The 17,933-nt window shown below is 50.7% G+C and overlaps 1 protein-coding gene across 1 annotated transcript in view; it reads left to right on the top strand.

Moving 5' to 3' along the window:
* RYR3 (ryanodine receptor 3) overlaps positions 1–17,933 on the top strand; it is a 418,103-nt gene that overhangs the window by 301,307 nt on the left and 98,863 nt on the right. The window contains exons 49-57 of the mRNA XM_075532282.1: positions 1,138–1,228; positions 3,130–3,270; positions 4,969–5,132; positions 8,380–8,458; positions 13,430–13,519; positions 14,199–14,345; positions 14,560–14,622; positions 16,280–16,355; positions 16,465–16,588. Coding sequence (XP_075388397.1) covers positions 1,138–1,228; positions 3,130–3,270; positions 4,969–5,132; positions 8,380–8,458; positions 13,430–13,519; positions 14,199–14,345; positions 14,560–14,622; positions 16,280–16,355; positions 16,465–16,588 — 975 coding nt within the window. The remainder of the gene's footprint in view (positions 1–1,137; positions 1,229–3,129; positions 3,271–4,968; positions 5,133–8,379; positions 8,459–13,429; positions 13,520–14,198; positions 14,346–14,559; positions 14,623–16,279; positions 16,356–16,464; positions 16,589–17,933) is intronic.

Raw genomic sequence — 17,933 nt, 5'->3', positions numbered from 1 at the left:
TCATCCTTTCCTATGTCTGCTTTGTACAAAATCAGGGAATCTTTCCAGCATGTGAAATTCGTAGAAGATCTTATCACTTGGTGCTTAGACTTTAACCACCGACAGCGATGCCGCAACTGTCTGCCCGGCCTTCATTCTTTTGGGGGTGTCTGTTAGCTAGGGCTTTGGGGAACTGGTTCATTCCCTTTTGACCCCCTGTTGAGAATTTGCCTCTCTATCTGGATGTACTGAATCCAAACAAGGTCTCCTGGCGGTTCTTTGCCCCGCCACCCCACTCCCCAGTTCACAACTTTTTTTTTGCATCAGCTCACATTTCCTAAATCAATAAAACATTGCTTTAAAAGAGCACACAAAGCACTACCTTCTTTTACCAGTGAAACTGAGTATTAAACAATACATTCAAGATGTGAAGTGTCCCAACAAGGAATCTAGTGTGTCCTACTGTAACCCCATTTCCAGAAATCTCCCTACAAATTCCTGGGGTTCTGAAGCGTGCTTTCAGTTTCTCTGGGGCGGAAATGCAAGTGAGTGGCCACAGGGTCGACAGGAATGAACCGGTTAGCAGCCCTGCCTTAAGTCCCAGGTCAGTCGAGCAGGGGCTTACGCTTGGTACAAGACAAGTTTCCAAAGGTTCTCAGTGATCCAAAAGTGGCACGTACTGCGAGTCAAAGTGATTGTGATGAAGAATTTGTTTGAGTAGGAGGGGCTTGTTCCGTCCTTTCAGAGTGAGGACAAATGTACATACCAGGTCAGGGCAGGTTCGAACCCACCGGGCACTCCGAGGGGTCAAGGTGAGGCTATCTACTCTCCCACAGCCTGAAAGTCTGGGAAACCCACCAAGGCTGGTGTATTCTGTCCTGTAGGGTTACTCTGAGGGGGAGTCCCGGGACTAGATGACAGTGAGTGGTTTGAGGGGGGGAATGTCTGTCAGTGTGATATCCCATGCCCCAAGGATTCCCGGTACTCCCAGTGAAGCATTTTGTCATTAACTGCGGTTTATCCCAGATCCGGTGTGTGGAGAGCTAATTGACCCAGGCTTGCTTTAAATGCGTGCTGTCACGCATCGTCGAGTCTCTCTCTCTACTACCCTCTGTCTTTTAAATATCAATTCTTTTCCCCCCTCATGCCACACCGCAGCCACCTGAGGCCTTCCATGTTACAGCAACTTCTGCGGCGTCTTGTCTTTGATGTGCCGCTCCTTAACGAGTACTGCAAAATGCCGCTTCAGGTAAGCATCTCGGCCGGCACAGGAAGCAGCACCTGGTGGGGTCCACACAGCACATGATGTGAGTTTTCCTTCTATACGCTAACCATTAGCTAGCGAGACACAGCCTAAGCCCAACCTCTTTGGGGACGACCAGGGGGAAGAGAGTGCGCTGGCTTGCTAGGTGCTGTGACCCGGCCAGATTTCTCTAACGACTTTGCACTGACAACGTGTTATTCCACAGAATAGCTAGGGCATGGGTTAGCCAAGAGGCCTGGGATTTTGAGTTCTCCTGCCCTACATAGGTTTTACAGAATATTTCCCATTTCAAAAAAACTTTGAAGACTCTGAGGTTGTCCCAGTTAAATACAATATCTAAAATGCCTCTTATCTACTTCATTCGTGATTTCTTCTTCTTTTGGTAAAAGATACTTCTGTTTAGCTTTTCGCTGTTTTTGTCTTCTAATGAACGGCCCTTTATTTGTTGCCTGATTCCCCCACCATGCACCAGCCCACATCCGTGTAACTAGAAACACCCAGCCTGGGTGGGAGAGGACGACCGCCACACAGCCAGCCAAGTCCCTGATCCTACCTCCCGGGGCCCTGCCATATTAGCATCTTCGAAATTGTCAGTAAATGCCAGTCCCATCAGAAAACTCTGCCCCGTAATTGAAGCCAGACTTTTCTTCCTTTTTATAAATAGCCAAGCCAGGGTTTTAAACCCCTTTTGTGTAGGTAACCAGAATTTCCAGCAGCCTTTCGTTTCTATGGTAGCGCCCAGGCGGGGCCTGGTGGTTATGCACTGGGCTGCGATCTGATCCACAAAGCCGACAGTTCGAAACCACCACCTCTAAACAACTAGTCTGGACCACCCGCAGAGGCAGTTACCCGGTCCTGTAGGGTCACTGTGAGTCGGCATCTACTGGCTGGTAGTGAGCTTGGGTTTGTTGGTGGTAGTGTCTATGCCAGGCTTCTTCCCAGTGACGCCATCGCCTCCCCAGGCTCATTCCCCTCGGTTCCCCTAACAGACCCGTTTTTAATCCCAAAAAGTGTACTCTGCACAGTTTGCCTCTTCGCATTTCTGCCTCCGCCGTCTGCTGTGCGCTGGCTCTGGAAGAGGCGGAGACATTGATAGTGCTCAATCAACTCTCTTTTACTTCTCAAAACCCTGAGATCTTTCTGATGCGGATGTCACTTACTGTTTTGTTTTGTTTTTAATAAAATAAAATAAAACAGTGGTGCACCTGTGCCCTCTGCTGGCCATGTTTGGAACTGCAATAAGCTGGTGTGCCCGTCAGCCTGCCCAAGAGAAAGAGCCAGCCCTGGTGCAGGAGTGGTTGTGAGTTGCGATACAAACCAGAAACCGTTCAGTTCGAACCACCATGCACCCATGGCAGAAAGATAAGACTCTCTACTCCAGTAAAGAGTTACAGTGTCCAAAACGCCCAGGGTCAGTTCTACCCTGCCCCTAGGCTCACGGTGAGTCAGAATTGGTGGTGGCAATGAGAATCATTCCAGAGATTACTTCCCCCATGCCATGCCCTCTCACAATAACAGCACCCCTATCTGTACGCAGACAGCTCAGAACAAATGCTTTGCACCGGTGACTGCCGCCAACAGCACAGAGCTTGTGTTCAAGGGTAGCATCCCTTCATTTGAAGTAGAGACTGCGCCCCTTCACCTTCCAGTAGCTGCTAGGCACACCTCAGGAGGCACAAGAATGAACTCGGCCAGCTCCACCCCGGTTAATGCCCATTGGGTGTAAAGGGAGAACAACTCCCAGTGGGTTCTGAGGGCCCCTTTATGAGCAACCCAGGTGTTTCAAAGACTGGTCTCCTCCTCATGCTCTCTGCTTCCTATCGTGTTTCCCGGCATGTCTGACGCCTGTGGACTCGCCCTGCGATCCATCATGCTGCCCCTCCCAGCTTCTTACCAATCACTACGAACAGTGCTGGAAGTACTACTGTCTGCCCTCCGGATGGGGCAGCCACGGCCTTGCTGTGGAAGAAGAGCTACACCTGACGGAGAAGCTTTTCTGGGGCATTTTTGACTCCCTTTCCCATAAGGTAACACCAGCTCTTCTGGCGCAAAGGGACCCACCTCCTACAAATGCAAAGCGGCAAGCACCCTGCCCTGGGGATGAGGGGGAGTTAGTCACTGGGCTGCTAACCAAGGTCAACAGTTCAGACCCACCAGCTGCTCTTTGGGAGAAAGATGAGGCTGTCTGCTCCTGTATTGATTTTCGGAAACTCTGTGTAGAGACTCTACAGCAGTGGGTTTGGGGGTGTTTGTTTGTTTGTTTGTTTGGGGGCTTAATTGTACTAAGTACTGTACAAACCTGTTCCACTAGTTCTTCCGCTCAGCTCTCTGAAATGAAAGCTATCATAATCCTTCCTTTGCAGGTGAGGAAGAACCTCAGAGAAGCGAAGGAACTCGCCTGATTCTCTGAGCTAATCAATGGAGAGCTATACAAAAGTAAACTACAAAAATATGGCCTGGTTCCAGGCTGGTAGAGTTGCCCTCTTGCCCCGTTCCTTTCTCCCTGACTTGGTCAGCCAGGTGTCACTGGCCTCAAGCCCGGGAGAAAAGTTGCAGGTGTGCGGACTGATGCTGCGATGTGAGTCCTGCAGGGGGCGGTAAAGCTCTTCTGGTTAGGACTTACTCCGCCATTCGTTTGATTTGGAAAAGATTGAATGAGAACTCAGGGCCTCTCTTAAACCATCCTGAGCAGCTTCATTAAAAAAATAACCTCCCATTGAGTCTGTGCTGACTCTGAGCAACCCGATAGGCCAGGTAGACTTGCCCTGTGAGTTTCTGAGACGGTCGCTCTGCGAATAGAAGGTCTTTCTCCCGCAGGGAGGATTGTGGTTTTGAACTGCCTAACTTGTGCACTGCAGCCCTGTGTGTAACTGTTAGTACAGTTGAGTTTGAATACAGCTCCGGCCTCAGACTCAGCCCCTTTCCCTAACCCATGTCATCTGGATCTGTGAGCTCACCAGGGTGACCGCAGGTGGATACCAAATAGGCCTGCTTTTCAGAGAAGTCTGAAGCTCGATCGACCTGCCTTTTTCTTTTCCGTTGGATTCCTGTGGCCTAATCCAGGAGCCCTGGTGGTGCTGTGGGTTAGGCATTTATTTGGCTGCTAACCTCAGGGTTGGTGGTTCGAACCCACCAGCTGCTCTCAGAGAGAACTAGCAGTCTGTTCCCACAAAGGCTGACAGTGCAGAAACCCCACATTGAGTCAGAATTGCCTCGATGGCGTCGAGCTTTGGGGGTGTTCGATGTAAGTAAGTTAAAAGCTGCTCCTAATCCGTGGTTGTTGGCTGAACTGTATTTCTGGCTGAGTCCCCCTCAGCTGCTGCTGAACTTGACCAAGCGGCCAGGCATCCCAGGTGTAGGTGGGGTTAATTTCTAGAACTGCCTATTGTAGACAAGTTTATGGGCTCTTCTGATCTGGGGAGAACCACTTTAACTGGTGTTCTTGAAATGGATTATATAGGAGGTTTTAACCTTTCCCTCGGGGTTTCAACTTAAAGTGAAAGGGGCCGTGGGGGCTTACAGTTCGTTGTGTCATCCTCTGTAGACACCTGCATTTCTACCAGAGAGCATTGAAGGGCAGGGGATCCCTGCACCCTGTGGTGGTTACCATGAGGACAGGCGCCCATTTGATGTTCACACACAGGGGGCTCTCAGTTCTCCATGGGGTCTGTGGCGGTTTCTCTGCTGCCTTGTTTTGCTCACCTGCTCTCTGTTCCTCCCCACAGAAGTATGACCCCGATCTCTTCCGCATGGCCTTGCCTTGTCTCAGTGCCATAGCCGGGGCCCTGCCCCCAGATTACCTAGATACGAGAATCATCGCCACGTTGGAGAAACAGGTCTCAGTGGATGCGGAGGGGAACTTTGACCCCAAACCTATCAACACCATGAAGTGAGTCCAGGATCCTCTCTAAATGGGTCCTTCGTGTTGCCGGGCAGCCCATCTCTCAGAAGCTTTCAGTTCCGCATCCTTCCCCCTGGCCAACACTGTTCATCATTTCCCATGACACCTTGCAAGGCACATCAAGAAAGGGGTGTCCACTCCGTGTCTGAAGGTCTAATCCCTACCCATCTGATGACATACTGCATTATTATTATTATAAATCATTTTATTGGGGCTCATACAATTCTTATCACAATCCATACATACATCCATTGTGTCAAGCACATATGTACATTTGTTGCCATCATCATTCTCAAAAAATTTGCCTTCTACTTGAGCCCTTAATATCAGCTGCTCATTTTCCCCCTCTCTCCCTACTCCCCCCTACCTCGTGAACCCTTCGTCATTCATAAATTATTTGTCGTATGTCACACTGTCCGTCTCCCCCAGGGAGGAGGCTATACATAGATTCTTGAAATTAGTTCCCCCTACTGCATTATTAACCACTAAGGTGTGTGTGTGTGTGTGTGTGTGTGTGTGTGTGTGTGTGTGTGTAAGGTGGGTTTGGTGTATTTTTCATACGAGCCGGATGCTCGCTCTCTACAGAATAGAAGTCACCAGAGGCATTGAGGGAAACCCCCTGACAAATGATGTCATTAATCTATTAGTGAGCTGTTGACCAAACCTTCACTGTCTGTGAATTAGGCCTCTACAGTTCTAATACTACCATCCATCAAACCAGCCCCTTAAGTACTCAGCTGAGCTCCAGGAAGCCCAGGAGGCGATGGCAGGACAGTGGGGGGTCCATATTTGGGGGCGTTGTGCCATGCCCAAGCTGGAATGTTGGAGGAACCCTACAGTCATGCCTTCTACTGTCTGCCCTGGACTCTCCGGCCCAGCTCTCCGGTTCCGATGAAGGCACTGAGTGCATCCCACTTCACAGCAGCCCCAGGCGAGTCAGTAGAACTGGGCTCTGTGCGGTTTTCAATAGCAGACTTTCAGAAGTCAATCTCCAGGCCTTTCTTCCAAGTGTCTCTGGGGAGATTTGAACCCCCAAGCTTTCTGTCAGCAGTTGAGTGCATTCACCATTAGCATCACCCAAAGAGCTCTTGATCAAGCAACAGAGTCGTGTGTATCCTTGGAGCAAAAGAGAGGCAGATTTTGACCTGTGGCAGCTCTGCCTTCACTAAAAAGGTGCATCAGAAAGTGTACGATCTTTGATGTCCGGGTGTGTTTATAATGAAGGGTCCAGAACTCTCAGAGTGAGGCAGGGGAGATGTAAGAGTGGCGCTATCTGCGCCCCTTGGACTTGTGTGGTAGTAGCAGTTCTCAAATGACATGTCATAGCCAACCCTGAGCCTTTCCCAGAGGGCTGCCAGCTCTGATCGTGCCTAAACCCTGTCTCCTCTTTAAGTAAGTCCATATTCATTCCCTCAAACGGAGTCTTCCGCTGAGTGCATGCTGGGAAATATCATTCACCTGCTGTCGGGAAGAGGTGTGTGGTGGAACAGCCAGCTAGGGCTAAAGGGAAGGCAGATGTTGGCCGGAGAACATAGCCTCGTGAGACGGTACATGTGCTTAATATTGACAAAATAAACAGGGTATGTCTTAGATGTGTTGACGAATGAACATTATGAGACAAAGTTGTACTCCGGGTGTGGTTGTATGTGAATGCATAGTGATTCTGTGTAGTTGAGAGTTCTGATTTCTTCAAATGAATTCTGACCTCAGTGTGGTGCTTTGAGTAGGGTGAGCAATCAGGGACTTGAACAGACATAGGCCCTATTAGAAGGACCAGGGCATGTGTTAGTCCAAGTAGACAGAAACAAATTCATAGACACTCATCGGTGTATAGGAAACAACTTTATATAAGGAGTAATTGTATATGAAGAAAACATCCCAGCCCAGTCCAGATCAAGTCCATAAGTCCAATATGAACCCATATGTCCAGGACCAGTATGTAAATTCTTCAGACTCACACAACACCTGCAATGCTGTTGAGTGCAGGAAAATCACAGGCCAGTGGGTGGAAGGTCTTGTGGATCCAGTGGCGGTGGAAGCATCTTCGGGTTGGCATGGGTCTCTGTGGGGCTCCTCCAGCTCCAAGCCTCTGCTGCCATCAGCATAGATTCCATGTGGCTTGTCAACAGGAATGTCTCACAGGGAGTGAGTGTGTGTCCCGTCTCCAGTGAGCTATTTGTCTCCTTCACATCTCCCAATGAGGTCAGCAAGCTGTGACCTGATTGACAGGCTACACTCCACCCCACCACTCTTAATAGCCTCAAGTTGACAACAGGTTATGTACCTATCACAGGGTCATTATCAAAATCCAGTAAAGGGCTGACTCACCAGGTCCCAGCAAGGGCAGGGACCAGGGAGAACTGATGTCGGGGATCAGGAAGCATGTGGCCTCATTCAGTGACTCCCCTGGAGGCGTTCCTCAGTCCGTCCTGTGACGCCAGGTCCACATGTTACTACAAGTACTGTAGGAAGACGAGTTCCCTAAAGAGGAAACGGAGGTGGCATGGCCAATGTGGAACCCTGGAATCATCGTGGTTACACGTTGAGCTATGATCCGCAAGGTCAGCAGTTCGAAACCACCAGGTACTCCAGGAAAGAAAGACGAGGCTTTCTACTCCCATTAAGGGTTACAGTCTTGGAAACTCACAGGGGCCGTTCTACCCTGTCCTACAGGGTCACTGTGAGTCAGGATCAACATGACATCAGTAAGTGAGAGAGTCAGCAAGTGAGTGTCCAGCACAAGGGACAAGCGAAGTTAGCAGGGAAAAGGGGCAGGTAGGAACCCTACTTCCGAAAGCTCTAGTATTTAACTGTGAGCCATACAAGGAGGCCGCGGCAACAGGTGTTTTGTTCACATTGGATCTCCTAGCTATCCACCCACTTATGTCATTCCTTGTCATTCCAAGTCTGGGGCTATAGGGGAACCACGGGTTAAGGGAATTTTTCCCTCTCTCTAACCTGGACCAGTATGGTGCAGGCATCGATGTGGTTCTGCACGAGGCAGCCGCCTGGGCAGTGGGTGGGGTCTGCAGAGAGAGAGCGAGACAGACAGACACAGGTCCTCGGATTTGACATGAGTTGTGTGTGGCCTGCCCTGGCTGCCCCACTCGGTTGGCTCTCTGGCGTCCACGATGGCTCTGCCATCCCGTTCCATCCCCTGGTCCTCTTCTCCCATGTCTGGCCAGAATGCCGGCCGGAGGGGAGGATGGTTGTAATCTTCTTCTACTTTTCACAGTTTTTCCTTGCCTGAAAAATTGGAATACGTCGTCACCAAGTACGCCGAGCATTCCCATGATAAATGGGCCTGTGACAAGGTAGGGATTGTCGTCCAACTGACAGTTGTCTGGGGTGCAGGGGAGGGGGGCAGCCACAGACCGTTAAAGGGTCGGTTCCTGGAAATCTGCCTGCTTTGTCAAAGTGACAGACTCGCCCTTCCAAAAGCATTCATTCTGCGCAGCAATTTCCCCGGGGTTGGTGGAGGTCGGCGAACCGGGAGGCAGCAGCTGCGGGTGCAGCTCTGCTTTTCACTGGAGAAAAGCATTGGAAGGTTCGCTTCTTTGGTTACATTGTATTCTCTGCAGCTTGGGCCCAAGCCTGTGCTTTCTTGCGTTGGGCATAAATGCCTACTGGCTGGGCTTTCTCGAAGGTACTGCCGGCCGTGTTGGAAAGAGGAACGCACAAAGCAAAGCCTTACACATGTGTTTTGCTAGGAAGCTGAATTTCAGTTACGGGAGTACACGCAGCCATCGGATGCCCAGACACTCCCTTATTAATAAGCCTGTCCATCTGGTGTTTAAAATTCCTCACCACATGAGGTCAGGCTGCTTAATAAGTTTAATTGCTCTGTCAGGTCTTTAATGCTGGCAGACAGACAGGGAGGCCTGGGCCAAAGGCATCCCGGATGACCGGGCGGCCGGTACACAGTGGGGGCTTGGGCTCAGCTGCCGTTTCTAGCTGGTAGCAGCAGATTGCTCTCCATCACAAGGCCTCGGAAGACCCTCAGCTAAAGAACACAGTCAACCCCCTAGTAGAAAAGAATCCTGGTGGCGCGGTGGGGTGAACATCACACTCCTAACCGAAAGGTCGGCTGTTCAAACCCATCTGCCGATCCATGCAATAAAGGTGAGGCTATCTCCATATTTACAGCCTCAGAAACCCCCAAGAGCAGCTGTGCCCTGCCCTGTGGGGTCACTATGGGTCAGAACTGACCACGAGGCAGTGGGTGATGGTGGTAGGGACCTCCTGGCTAGGCATCGGATGGATCGGCATTGGAGTCCGATGCTCACAGTGATCATTATACTGTAGAGTAGGCACATGTCTCCTGATTCTGAAGCAGAGGTTATATCTGGTTTGGTTTGGTTTGTATTCTGCAAAGGCCCAGAGAATAAGCATCTTAGGTTTGGGAAGCCGTCAGACCTCCCTTAGCACTACTCGCCTCTGCTTTGGACCATGAAAGCAGCCGGACACCGTACATACACACGAGTCTATCCTACTCCCATCAGATTTACAAAAACGAGCCGCCAGTTGGATTTGGTCCATGGGCCATGCTTTCTAAGGACTTTTTTTTTTTAAACATATGACCATTTGCTCAACCTGGTACCTAGTGGTTGCGTGTTAGGCTGCAAACCACAAGATCAGCAGTTCAAAACCACCAGGCCCTCCATAGGAGAAAGAGAAGGCTTCCTACTGCCATAAAGAGATGCCGCCTCAGGAACCCACAGGAGTAGCCCCAGCGTGTCCTACAGGGTCATACAAGTCGTGATCAGTGATTTGGAGTAAAGGAAGCCCCCTAAATACATTCTACTCTCTACACTGTCAGTAACCCAGGTGGACTTTACTACCTATGTCTCTTAAATTAGTATAGTTCTTCCCTCCACCCACCGCCCCCTTGGCACGGCTATAGGGCAATCTACCATCTGCACAGCCACCATCATGTCCCTACATTGTGGTGATAATCTCTTACCTGGTCTCTCAAATTCAATGTGTTGTTAATCTCCCCCCCCCCCCCCAATCTGTTCACACAGCCCTTGAGTGATAGTTTCGAAATGCAGATTGAGTCATCTCTTACCCAATCATCTCCAGCCCTCTCGGGCCCATCTCCTTTGCCCCCAATCCCTCGCTGCCTTCTAACTCTTCCTAATACAACAGTTTTAACAGCCTTACCATCACCTGCTAGCTCTCTGTTCATGTGACCTCTGCTACTATCTCTCCATCTGCCAGCCACATTCCCTCCTGGCTCGCCCTCTTTTCTGTGCTGCGAGCGCCTGAACAGCCCTTAGTCAGAGCCAGGTTTGTCCCCAGGTGCACCCATGCTCCCCCCATTTATCTACCCATCCTTCAGATAGCAGCCCAACTAATGGTATTCCTAAAATCATCAAGTCCTACCATGCCACTTGCCCACATTTTCCCCATAGAGGCCGCTGAGGACTCTTCATGTTGTCGTGTTTCTGTTGTAGTTTTCTACCTGGAGACCAGGCTTCCCTTGGGCATTTCTTGGTGATGGTATTTGGAAAGGATCTCCCTCACCCTCTAGACTGTAAGCTCTGGGAAACAAGGGTCCATTTTAGCTCACTCTTGCTATGTAAACAGTGATGACATAACCAGAAAGAGTATTTTTTTTTTCTGCCCGCAAGCACCACATAGTCTTGTGTAAGCAGAATAAGCCAGCTGTTACGGTCCAGGCTGGTAAGTGCTGCGGTGGACATGAGCACAGGATCGGTGCCCATAAGAGGAGCCCCTGATCGCCACCAGGGCTCCAGGAAAGCTTTCCAGAGCTGGTGGCCTCTACGTGCTGTGTTCAAGGATCAAACACTCTCTGCCATCAGGTTGATGCCAACTCATAGCAGCCCTGTAGGACGGGGTAGACGTTCCCACTGTGAGCATCTGAGATGTCACTCTGAGACTGTCACTCGTTACAGGAGCAGCTGGTGGTTTCCAATGGCTGGCCTTGCAGTCAGCAACACAACGAGTCCTCACCACATTGTCAGGGTCTTTGTGCTAAAGGACAGGCAGGTGTTACTGGGGAATTCCAGACCCACGGAGCAGCCATCACAAACCCAGAGAAGTGAGAGAGTGTGGCCGAGTTGGGCAGCCAGAATTCATGATAGCTGCGTTATAGAATCAGGGAGGGCAGAAGAGCCAGACGTGTCCAGGGAGGTAAGCATGAACTCTTCTATAGTTTCAGAGGCTGGCCAGTGAAGGAATTTGTAGTTTACTGTGACAATAACTAGGAATCTGGAAGTTTTTAAAGCAGTTGAGCCTCCAGATCTGGGTGATCTTGTAAACAGCATCTAAGAGAGTAGATAAAACACGGGGTCCCTAGCTAAACCTGGCCTCCCTGCAGGCAGGCTGACCAACTAGGAAGCTGTTGCAATAATCTAGGTGACATCTGGTGGCGGCTGAGCTAGAAGACTCTGAGGGAAGCAAGAGAGAGTCAAGAACATGAGTAGGGCTGGGAGCTTAGATGGCCGCTGAGAAGGAGTGCTGTCGAGGAAGACTCCCTTGTTTGTGCCTCTGAAAGTAGCTGTGAACTAGGGCCGCTCACCACAACATGGACTGTGAGAGGAGAAGAAATCCTCAAGCAGAAAGGCCTGCTTTCCACTTTGTGGATATTGAAAAACATTCTCCTAACAGAGCTGACGAAGATTGGGAAATGGGAGAGATCTGGGCTGAGAACACTGAGAGCCATCCACTTGCCGATGGAAGCTGAAACCATAGGCCCAGATTAGATTAGCCAGGGAGCCTTAATGTGTTATACAGGATTTCTATAGAAACAAAACCAGGGCCCTTATGATTTTGATTGATAGATAGATAGATAGATAGATAGATAGATAGATAGATAGATAGATAGAGCATGAAGGAAATAACAGCTAATTAGTCCACACAGCAGGACACAGGGCTCAGTTCAACTCTCTTCTGTAGAACAGTTAATATTCTGGAAGTCCTTCAACTCACAAGGGCTTCTGGGTTCAAGGTCAAGGAAGCAGACAGCTGAATCTTCCTCAGGGCAATGCAGGCAGTCTGGCCACAGGCAGCAAACAGCAGGTCGGATCACCAACAGTCCGCAAGACAAAAGGATCTAACAGTCCCAAGCTCAAGCAGGTGTACACACTAGCAGCATGGCAAAGCAAGTCTCAAAGGAACCTCATACTCTAGTTACACAATCCATGGGTTGGCAGTCCCACAGGTAGTGTAGCTCATGAGTTGAGGCAGAGAACTAGCAGCTGCACGCTGCTCCCATCACCACAGAGCAAGAGAGAGAGGCAGGGCTTGCCAAGCCATTTATCCCTTTGCCCGCCAATCAAACTGGGAACTTATTAATCCTACATGTTCTTATTAGCCAGCTTGGCAAAATAAACCTACCTTATCACACCAAGCAAATGTGACTCTTGAGAAGAGACAAGAACGTTAGAAGCACATCCATCTGACAAGGAGGCAGAGGCAGAGATTGAGAAGGAGCTGCCCCCACTCTTTGAGCTGGGAAGTTCTTAGAGAGGGAGTTCGTCTTCATTCTATACCCACAGTGCCTGGAACAGAGTCTATTTCCCATACTGGCATAGGCATGCCATCGATGTTGAAGAACATCTGAACTTCTGGGACTTCCATGACTTTAGGAAGCACAGGTTGTTCTGCTCAGAGATGGTGGGCACAGGTCTAAAGCATCATTTCCCAAAGTGGCTGATATGATATCCCCCTCTGGCAGAAAGGTGGGGTGGGGTGGGGGCTTACTACAAAATCTATGCTTTATCCTGGATGATTACAACACAAAAGTTTTTCATGGCCAGGGAGGTGCTGAGTAAATATATATAATTATATGCATATGTAGTCTGAAAAGTGGGTGTCAAATTAGGGCCAAGTCATTTTGGGAACTCACCATCTAAACCAAACCAGCCTCGTCCAGACAGTAGGCATGGGGCCACTCCCTATTAGCTTTCAGCCTTGGGCCCTGCTCTGGTTCGTGAACATGACCCACTAACCTGAGAAGTACTGTGCTCTGGGTAGTCTCAAACCATTTGTGAAACCTCTGGCAAGAGTGGGCCTGAAACCCAAGTGAGTAAGTGAAAAGGACAGCTACTGAAGCCAGAGGGAATGAAGGCGCAGAGTTCAAGACTCAGGCAGGCGTGGGCCTGGCAGCTACAAAGGAACCATTAGAAGTCTTCAAAGGACATTTCTGAGCACTGTCACTATCTGTTAATCCATTCCTCTCTGTAAATAAGAACCAGGGATTGGCATAGGGTGGGGCTCTTTGAGTACAAAAGATATTCAGCCTGCAAATGTGTCTACAGAGTCAGAGTGGATGGAAATATGGAATTTCCTTGGATGAAAACGTGAAGACGCACCCACTGATAAGACCTTTCAAGACCTTAACAGAGAAGGTAAGGGCAGGGTCTCTGTGGTTTTCCTTCCCGGGGAAATGAGCCAAAACCAGTGAGAGGAGGTCAGCAATCCTCCCTCTCAGGTTTCTTAAAGACTTTGCAGGACTCAGTCAACTACTCCGGGGCTTCCCAGTGGACACCGTTTCCCAGAGCCAACCTCCTGTTGTGTCCCTTGGTTCTGAAAGCCCATTGGAGACAGGAGTCTTTGTTCAGCCCAGTGGGTTTTCACTTAGCCTGCAACTGAACCAGGAAGGTGTTTGCGGAAAGGAAAGGGAGAAAGAGCAATATTGCTGGGGGGGGGGGTAGCTGGAAAATGATGTCCAAAGACATGGGAGGTCAAGGGAGTTGAAAGGAGATTTCTCAAGGAAATGTGGGCTCTTATTTTGAGGTGTTAAGGTAGGGCTCTTATTTTGAGGTGTTAAGACAGGTAAACAATGGCCCCCCTCCCGTTCTTGCTTCTCTTTTTCTTTGACAAGTGGTTAACGCCATTAAGTCTGGAGATGTTACACTCCAAAACTCCAGAAAGACAGTGATAAGTGATAGGTGAGGGATTGACGAGGATAACTGAGAAAAGGGAAGTGGAAGGAAGCTTGGGCAGCTTCTGCTGAAAAGTCCGGAAAGGCAGAAGGCTGGGGTATCGTCTGCCTGCAAACGCTCCTCTGCTCGACTTTCCTTCCAGGAAAAGGAAATTTATCGCTGGCCTGCCCGGGAGTCCCTCAAAACCATGCTGGCTGTGGGCTGGACCGTGGAGAGGACCAAAGAGGGAGAAGCCTTAGTTCAACAGCGAGAAAACGAGAAACTTCGAAGCATGTCCCAGGCCAGCCAGGTACAGACAGCAGTCGCGCCCAGAGGCTCGGAGCCAGTAGAACCCGTGAGCGTTTGGGAGGCAACCGTGGGGCATCACAGACCAGGGCCGGCTGAGTGGAGCCCTGGGAGCCCTTTGGGGACAGCACACATCTTTGACAGCTGACGACGGGGGTGCTGAGATGAGAGTAAGGAAACTGAGGGCTAGCCCAGTGACTCTGCCTTTGTTTCCCTAGGGCAACAGCTACAGCCCTGCTCCCCTTGACCTCTCGAATGTCGTGCTCTCCAGGGAACTCCAGGTCAGTGTCCACATCTCAGCGTGTCCTTCCAAACGGCCCATCGGCTTGCTCAAAACCTTTAAGCACAGAGCACATTGCTCTCCTAAGGGCTAGAAGGGAAAGGCGGAGAAGAAAATGACAGGGTGGAAAAGATGGCTGATGAAATACCAAATCCGAAAAGGGGCCACAGCGTGTACATGTCACAGGGGAAACCTCAGCCAATTCTGCCCATCCTCCAAAGGGGCGGGGCTTCATCCTTTCTCCCTGGAGGTCACAACAGGTGGTGACAGGATTAAAGGAAGAGCAGAAACCCACGGTCTCACTCGCTGCCATCGAGTCAATGCAGACCCATGGTGACCCTAGTGGACGGGCTAGAACTGCCCCCTGGGCGTTTTCGAGATTCCACGGGAGAAGCAGACAGCCTCCTCTTTCTCCCACCAAGTAACTAGTGGGTTCGAACAACTGACTATGCAGTGAGCAGCTCGATGGCATAGCCCACTCTACCAGCAGGGCCCCTGAGAGAACTGTATGGAAATCCCCAAAAAAAGATTAATAATAGGACCAGGAGAAAACCTAAAACTTAACCCTTGGGTGGAGGCCTTGGCTTGGTCTCTGGAAGCCCCGTGAGCCATGAAAATGGCCTACACATCCCACAGTGCCTTTGCTAAGTTCTCCCATGCTGGTGCGGCCAGCCACGGTTGCAGAGCTAAGCTGCCTCTGTAGGTGGTTCAGAGGTGGAGTTTCCCCCCACCCTCCTTCCTCAGGAGAGGCCTGGATTGGGTTCCAAGGACGTGCACCTCAGGCACAGCCTCCACTGTCAGTGAAAGCAAATCTGTCGCTACGATGCTGGACGGGTTTCAGCGGAGCTTCCAGGCTGACAGCAGGAAGAAAGGCCTGCCAAGCTGCCTGTGGGAGCCCTAGAGGTCACAAGAGCCTGATCCCATGATGCCTGACTTCACCAGAACGTGTGTGGGCCAAGTCCACAGGGGCAACTGCAACTAACACCAGCCAGCTGCCTCCTGCCTTTCCCACGCTGCCCCTATCGATGGCCATCACCTGCCCCTGCCAGGGGCAATGGCCTCTCTTGGAAGCCAACAGACCCCACATCGTTGGGCTCTGGCAAACATTTCTTCCCACGGTGTCCTCCTCACTGCAGGTCTCCCTGTTTGATGAGCCTGATCATAATTTTTTCCCCAGAAATCCCCACCACCTCATGGGATTATTCTTAGCCTGTTAAGCTAGAAGCTTCCAGGTGGGCTCTGGATTGCTCTTCTCTGTAGCCACTTGACCTCCTACTCCTCCCTCCCTGCTTCGAGTTAAGAGAAGGGGGATCAGTGACCGACTGATCCCTGTCTCTTTCCAGTCTCCGGATTCTGAACTGCCGTGACAGACCAAAGCCCTGGCCGACACAGTCTAAAATGAAAGAGCGCGTCTCTCCCAAATGCATGGGGCTGGCAGGATAATCCCTTATCGGGGCAGGACAGAATTCCCAATGGTTTTCTGTGTATATGGGAAGGTAGAAAATGAATAAGGTGCATAAGCACAGCTAATGACTGGCAGGAGACACTTAGCAACTGCTATTAGCATGTGGCAGTGCCCTGTCCCCAAGGCTGCCTGAACTAGCATGGCCGGTAAAAGCCCATTGGTCTTGTCTGCCTTCTCTCCCACTCTGGCACAGGGAATGGTAGAGGTCGTGGCTGAGAACTATCACAATATCTGGGCCAAGAAGAAGAAGCTGGAACTGGAGAGCAAAGGTGAGCCTGGTCCCGGTCACCCCACTGGGGACAGGTAAGCCTTCCCAGAAGGGCAAAGGAAGCGCCCACTGTGTTGCCACCTCTTTCTCTCTCACCACCCTGAACTCAGGCGGCGGTAGTCACCCCCTGTTGGTGCCATATGACACCTTGACTGCCAAGGAAAAGTCCAGGGACCGAGAGAAGGCACAGGACCTGTTTAAATTCCTCCAGGTGAATGGCATTGTGGTGTCCAGGTAAGTCATCTCCCACACAGTGTTGGAGGAGCAGGGGCAGGGGATATGTGGGGGTGTGGTCCCTCCTCCATGGGGTTCATCAAACACCTGCAACCAGGCCGAGTGAGGGGAAGTCTGAGCAGTGAGGAAACCCTCACGTGGGAGCATGAAGCCTTGGCCTCGGTAATTGGCAGGACTCAGGAACTCACAGCCACCAGGTAGGCGTCTGCGACTGTAATTCCACAGGAGTCGAAAGCCGCAGCTTTCTCCGGAGGAGTGGTGGCTTCGAACCGTTGTCGAACGGCATGACCAGCTGGGCCCCAGGAGTAACCCACATCCGTTTGTGTTTTCCACTGGCTTCGGCACGACAAGCTTGGCGTGCGGACCTCAAATGCGGCATTGTGACCTAAAACACATGAATGGCGATTCCTTCCCCCTGCCTTTTCTCTGGGTGTGGTCTCGGGCTGGCCTTTATAAAGGCCACTCGAAGGGCATCCTCGAAGCCTTGGAATCTGACCTCTGCAAAGAGCAGGGAGAATCTGTGAGGCGCGTGGGAGACGGCGCAGTTGTGTTTTATGGTGGTTGTTTCCTTCTACGTTGTTTTTTGTTAAATCTCCTTCCCGATCGTGGTGCTGTTCTCTCACCCACACCTAATTCAAAACTATCTGGCAACTAGCCTCCTCCAGTCTTCTCAAAGCACGCGGCCTCATTTTCCTAGCGTGGACCCGTCTCTGCAGGCTCTGGTTTCACGGTTGTGTGGGACGCTTTGTTAAGTTACGTGGGGTAAGCGCACCTGCCCTAGGCAGCCTGTGAGCGAGCGGAACTAGCTCCTGTGGAATGCTCGCTCCTTTTTAATACATCGTTTCATCGGGGGCTCTTTCAGCTCATGTAACAATCCACACACCCATTGTACCAAGCACATTTGTACCTATGTTTCCATCATCATTTTCCAAGCGTTTTCTTTCTACTCGAGTCCTTGGTATCAGCTCTTTTTGCCCTCCCTCCCCTTTCTCCCACCCTCATGACCCCTCGATAAATGATAAATGATTATTGTTTTCATCTCTTACACCATCCGCTGTCTCCCTTCGCTCACGTTTCTGTTGTTCGTCCCCCTAGAGTGGGGGTGGGGTATACATTGATCCTTGTGATCGGTTCCCCCTTTCTCCCCCTTGCCCCTCCCCACCTTCCCCTTACTCTCATGGTATCACTATTCCCATTACTGTTCCTCAGGGGTTTATCTGTCCTAGATTCTATGTGTTGAGAGCTCTCATCTGTACCCGTGTACATGTTCAAGTGTACCCAGGTTTGTAAGGTAGAACTGGGGCCATGATAGTGGGTGGGCGGAAGCATTAAAGAACTAGAGGAA

The sequence above is a fragment of the Tenrec ecaudatus genome, chromosome 14 (genome assembly GCF_050624435.1).
Source record: "Tenrec ecaudatus isolate mTenEca1 chromosome 14, mTenEca1.hap1, whole genome shotgun sequence".
Classification (NCBI taxonomy): Eukaryota; Metazoa; Chordata; class Mammalia; order Afrosoricida; family Tenrecidae; genus Tenrec; species Tenrec ecaudatus.
The sequence above is the reverse complement of the archived record's forward strand: the minus strand, read 5'-3'. Positions and strand labels throughout refer to the sequence as shown.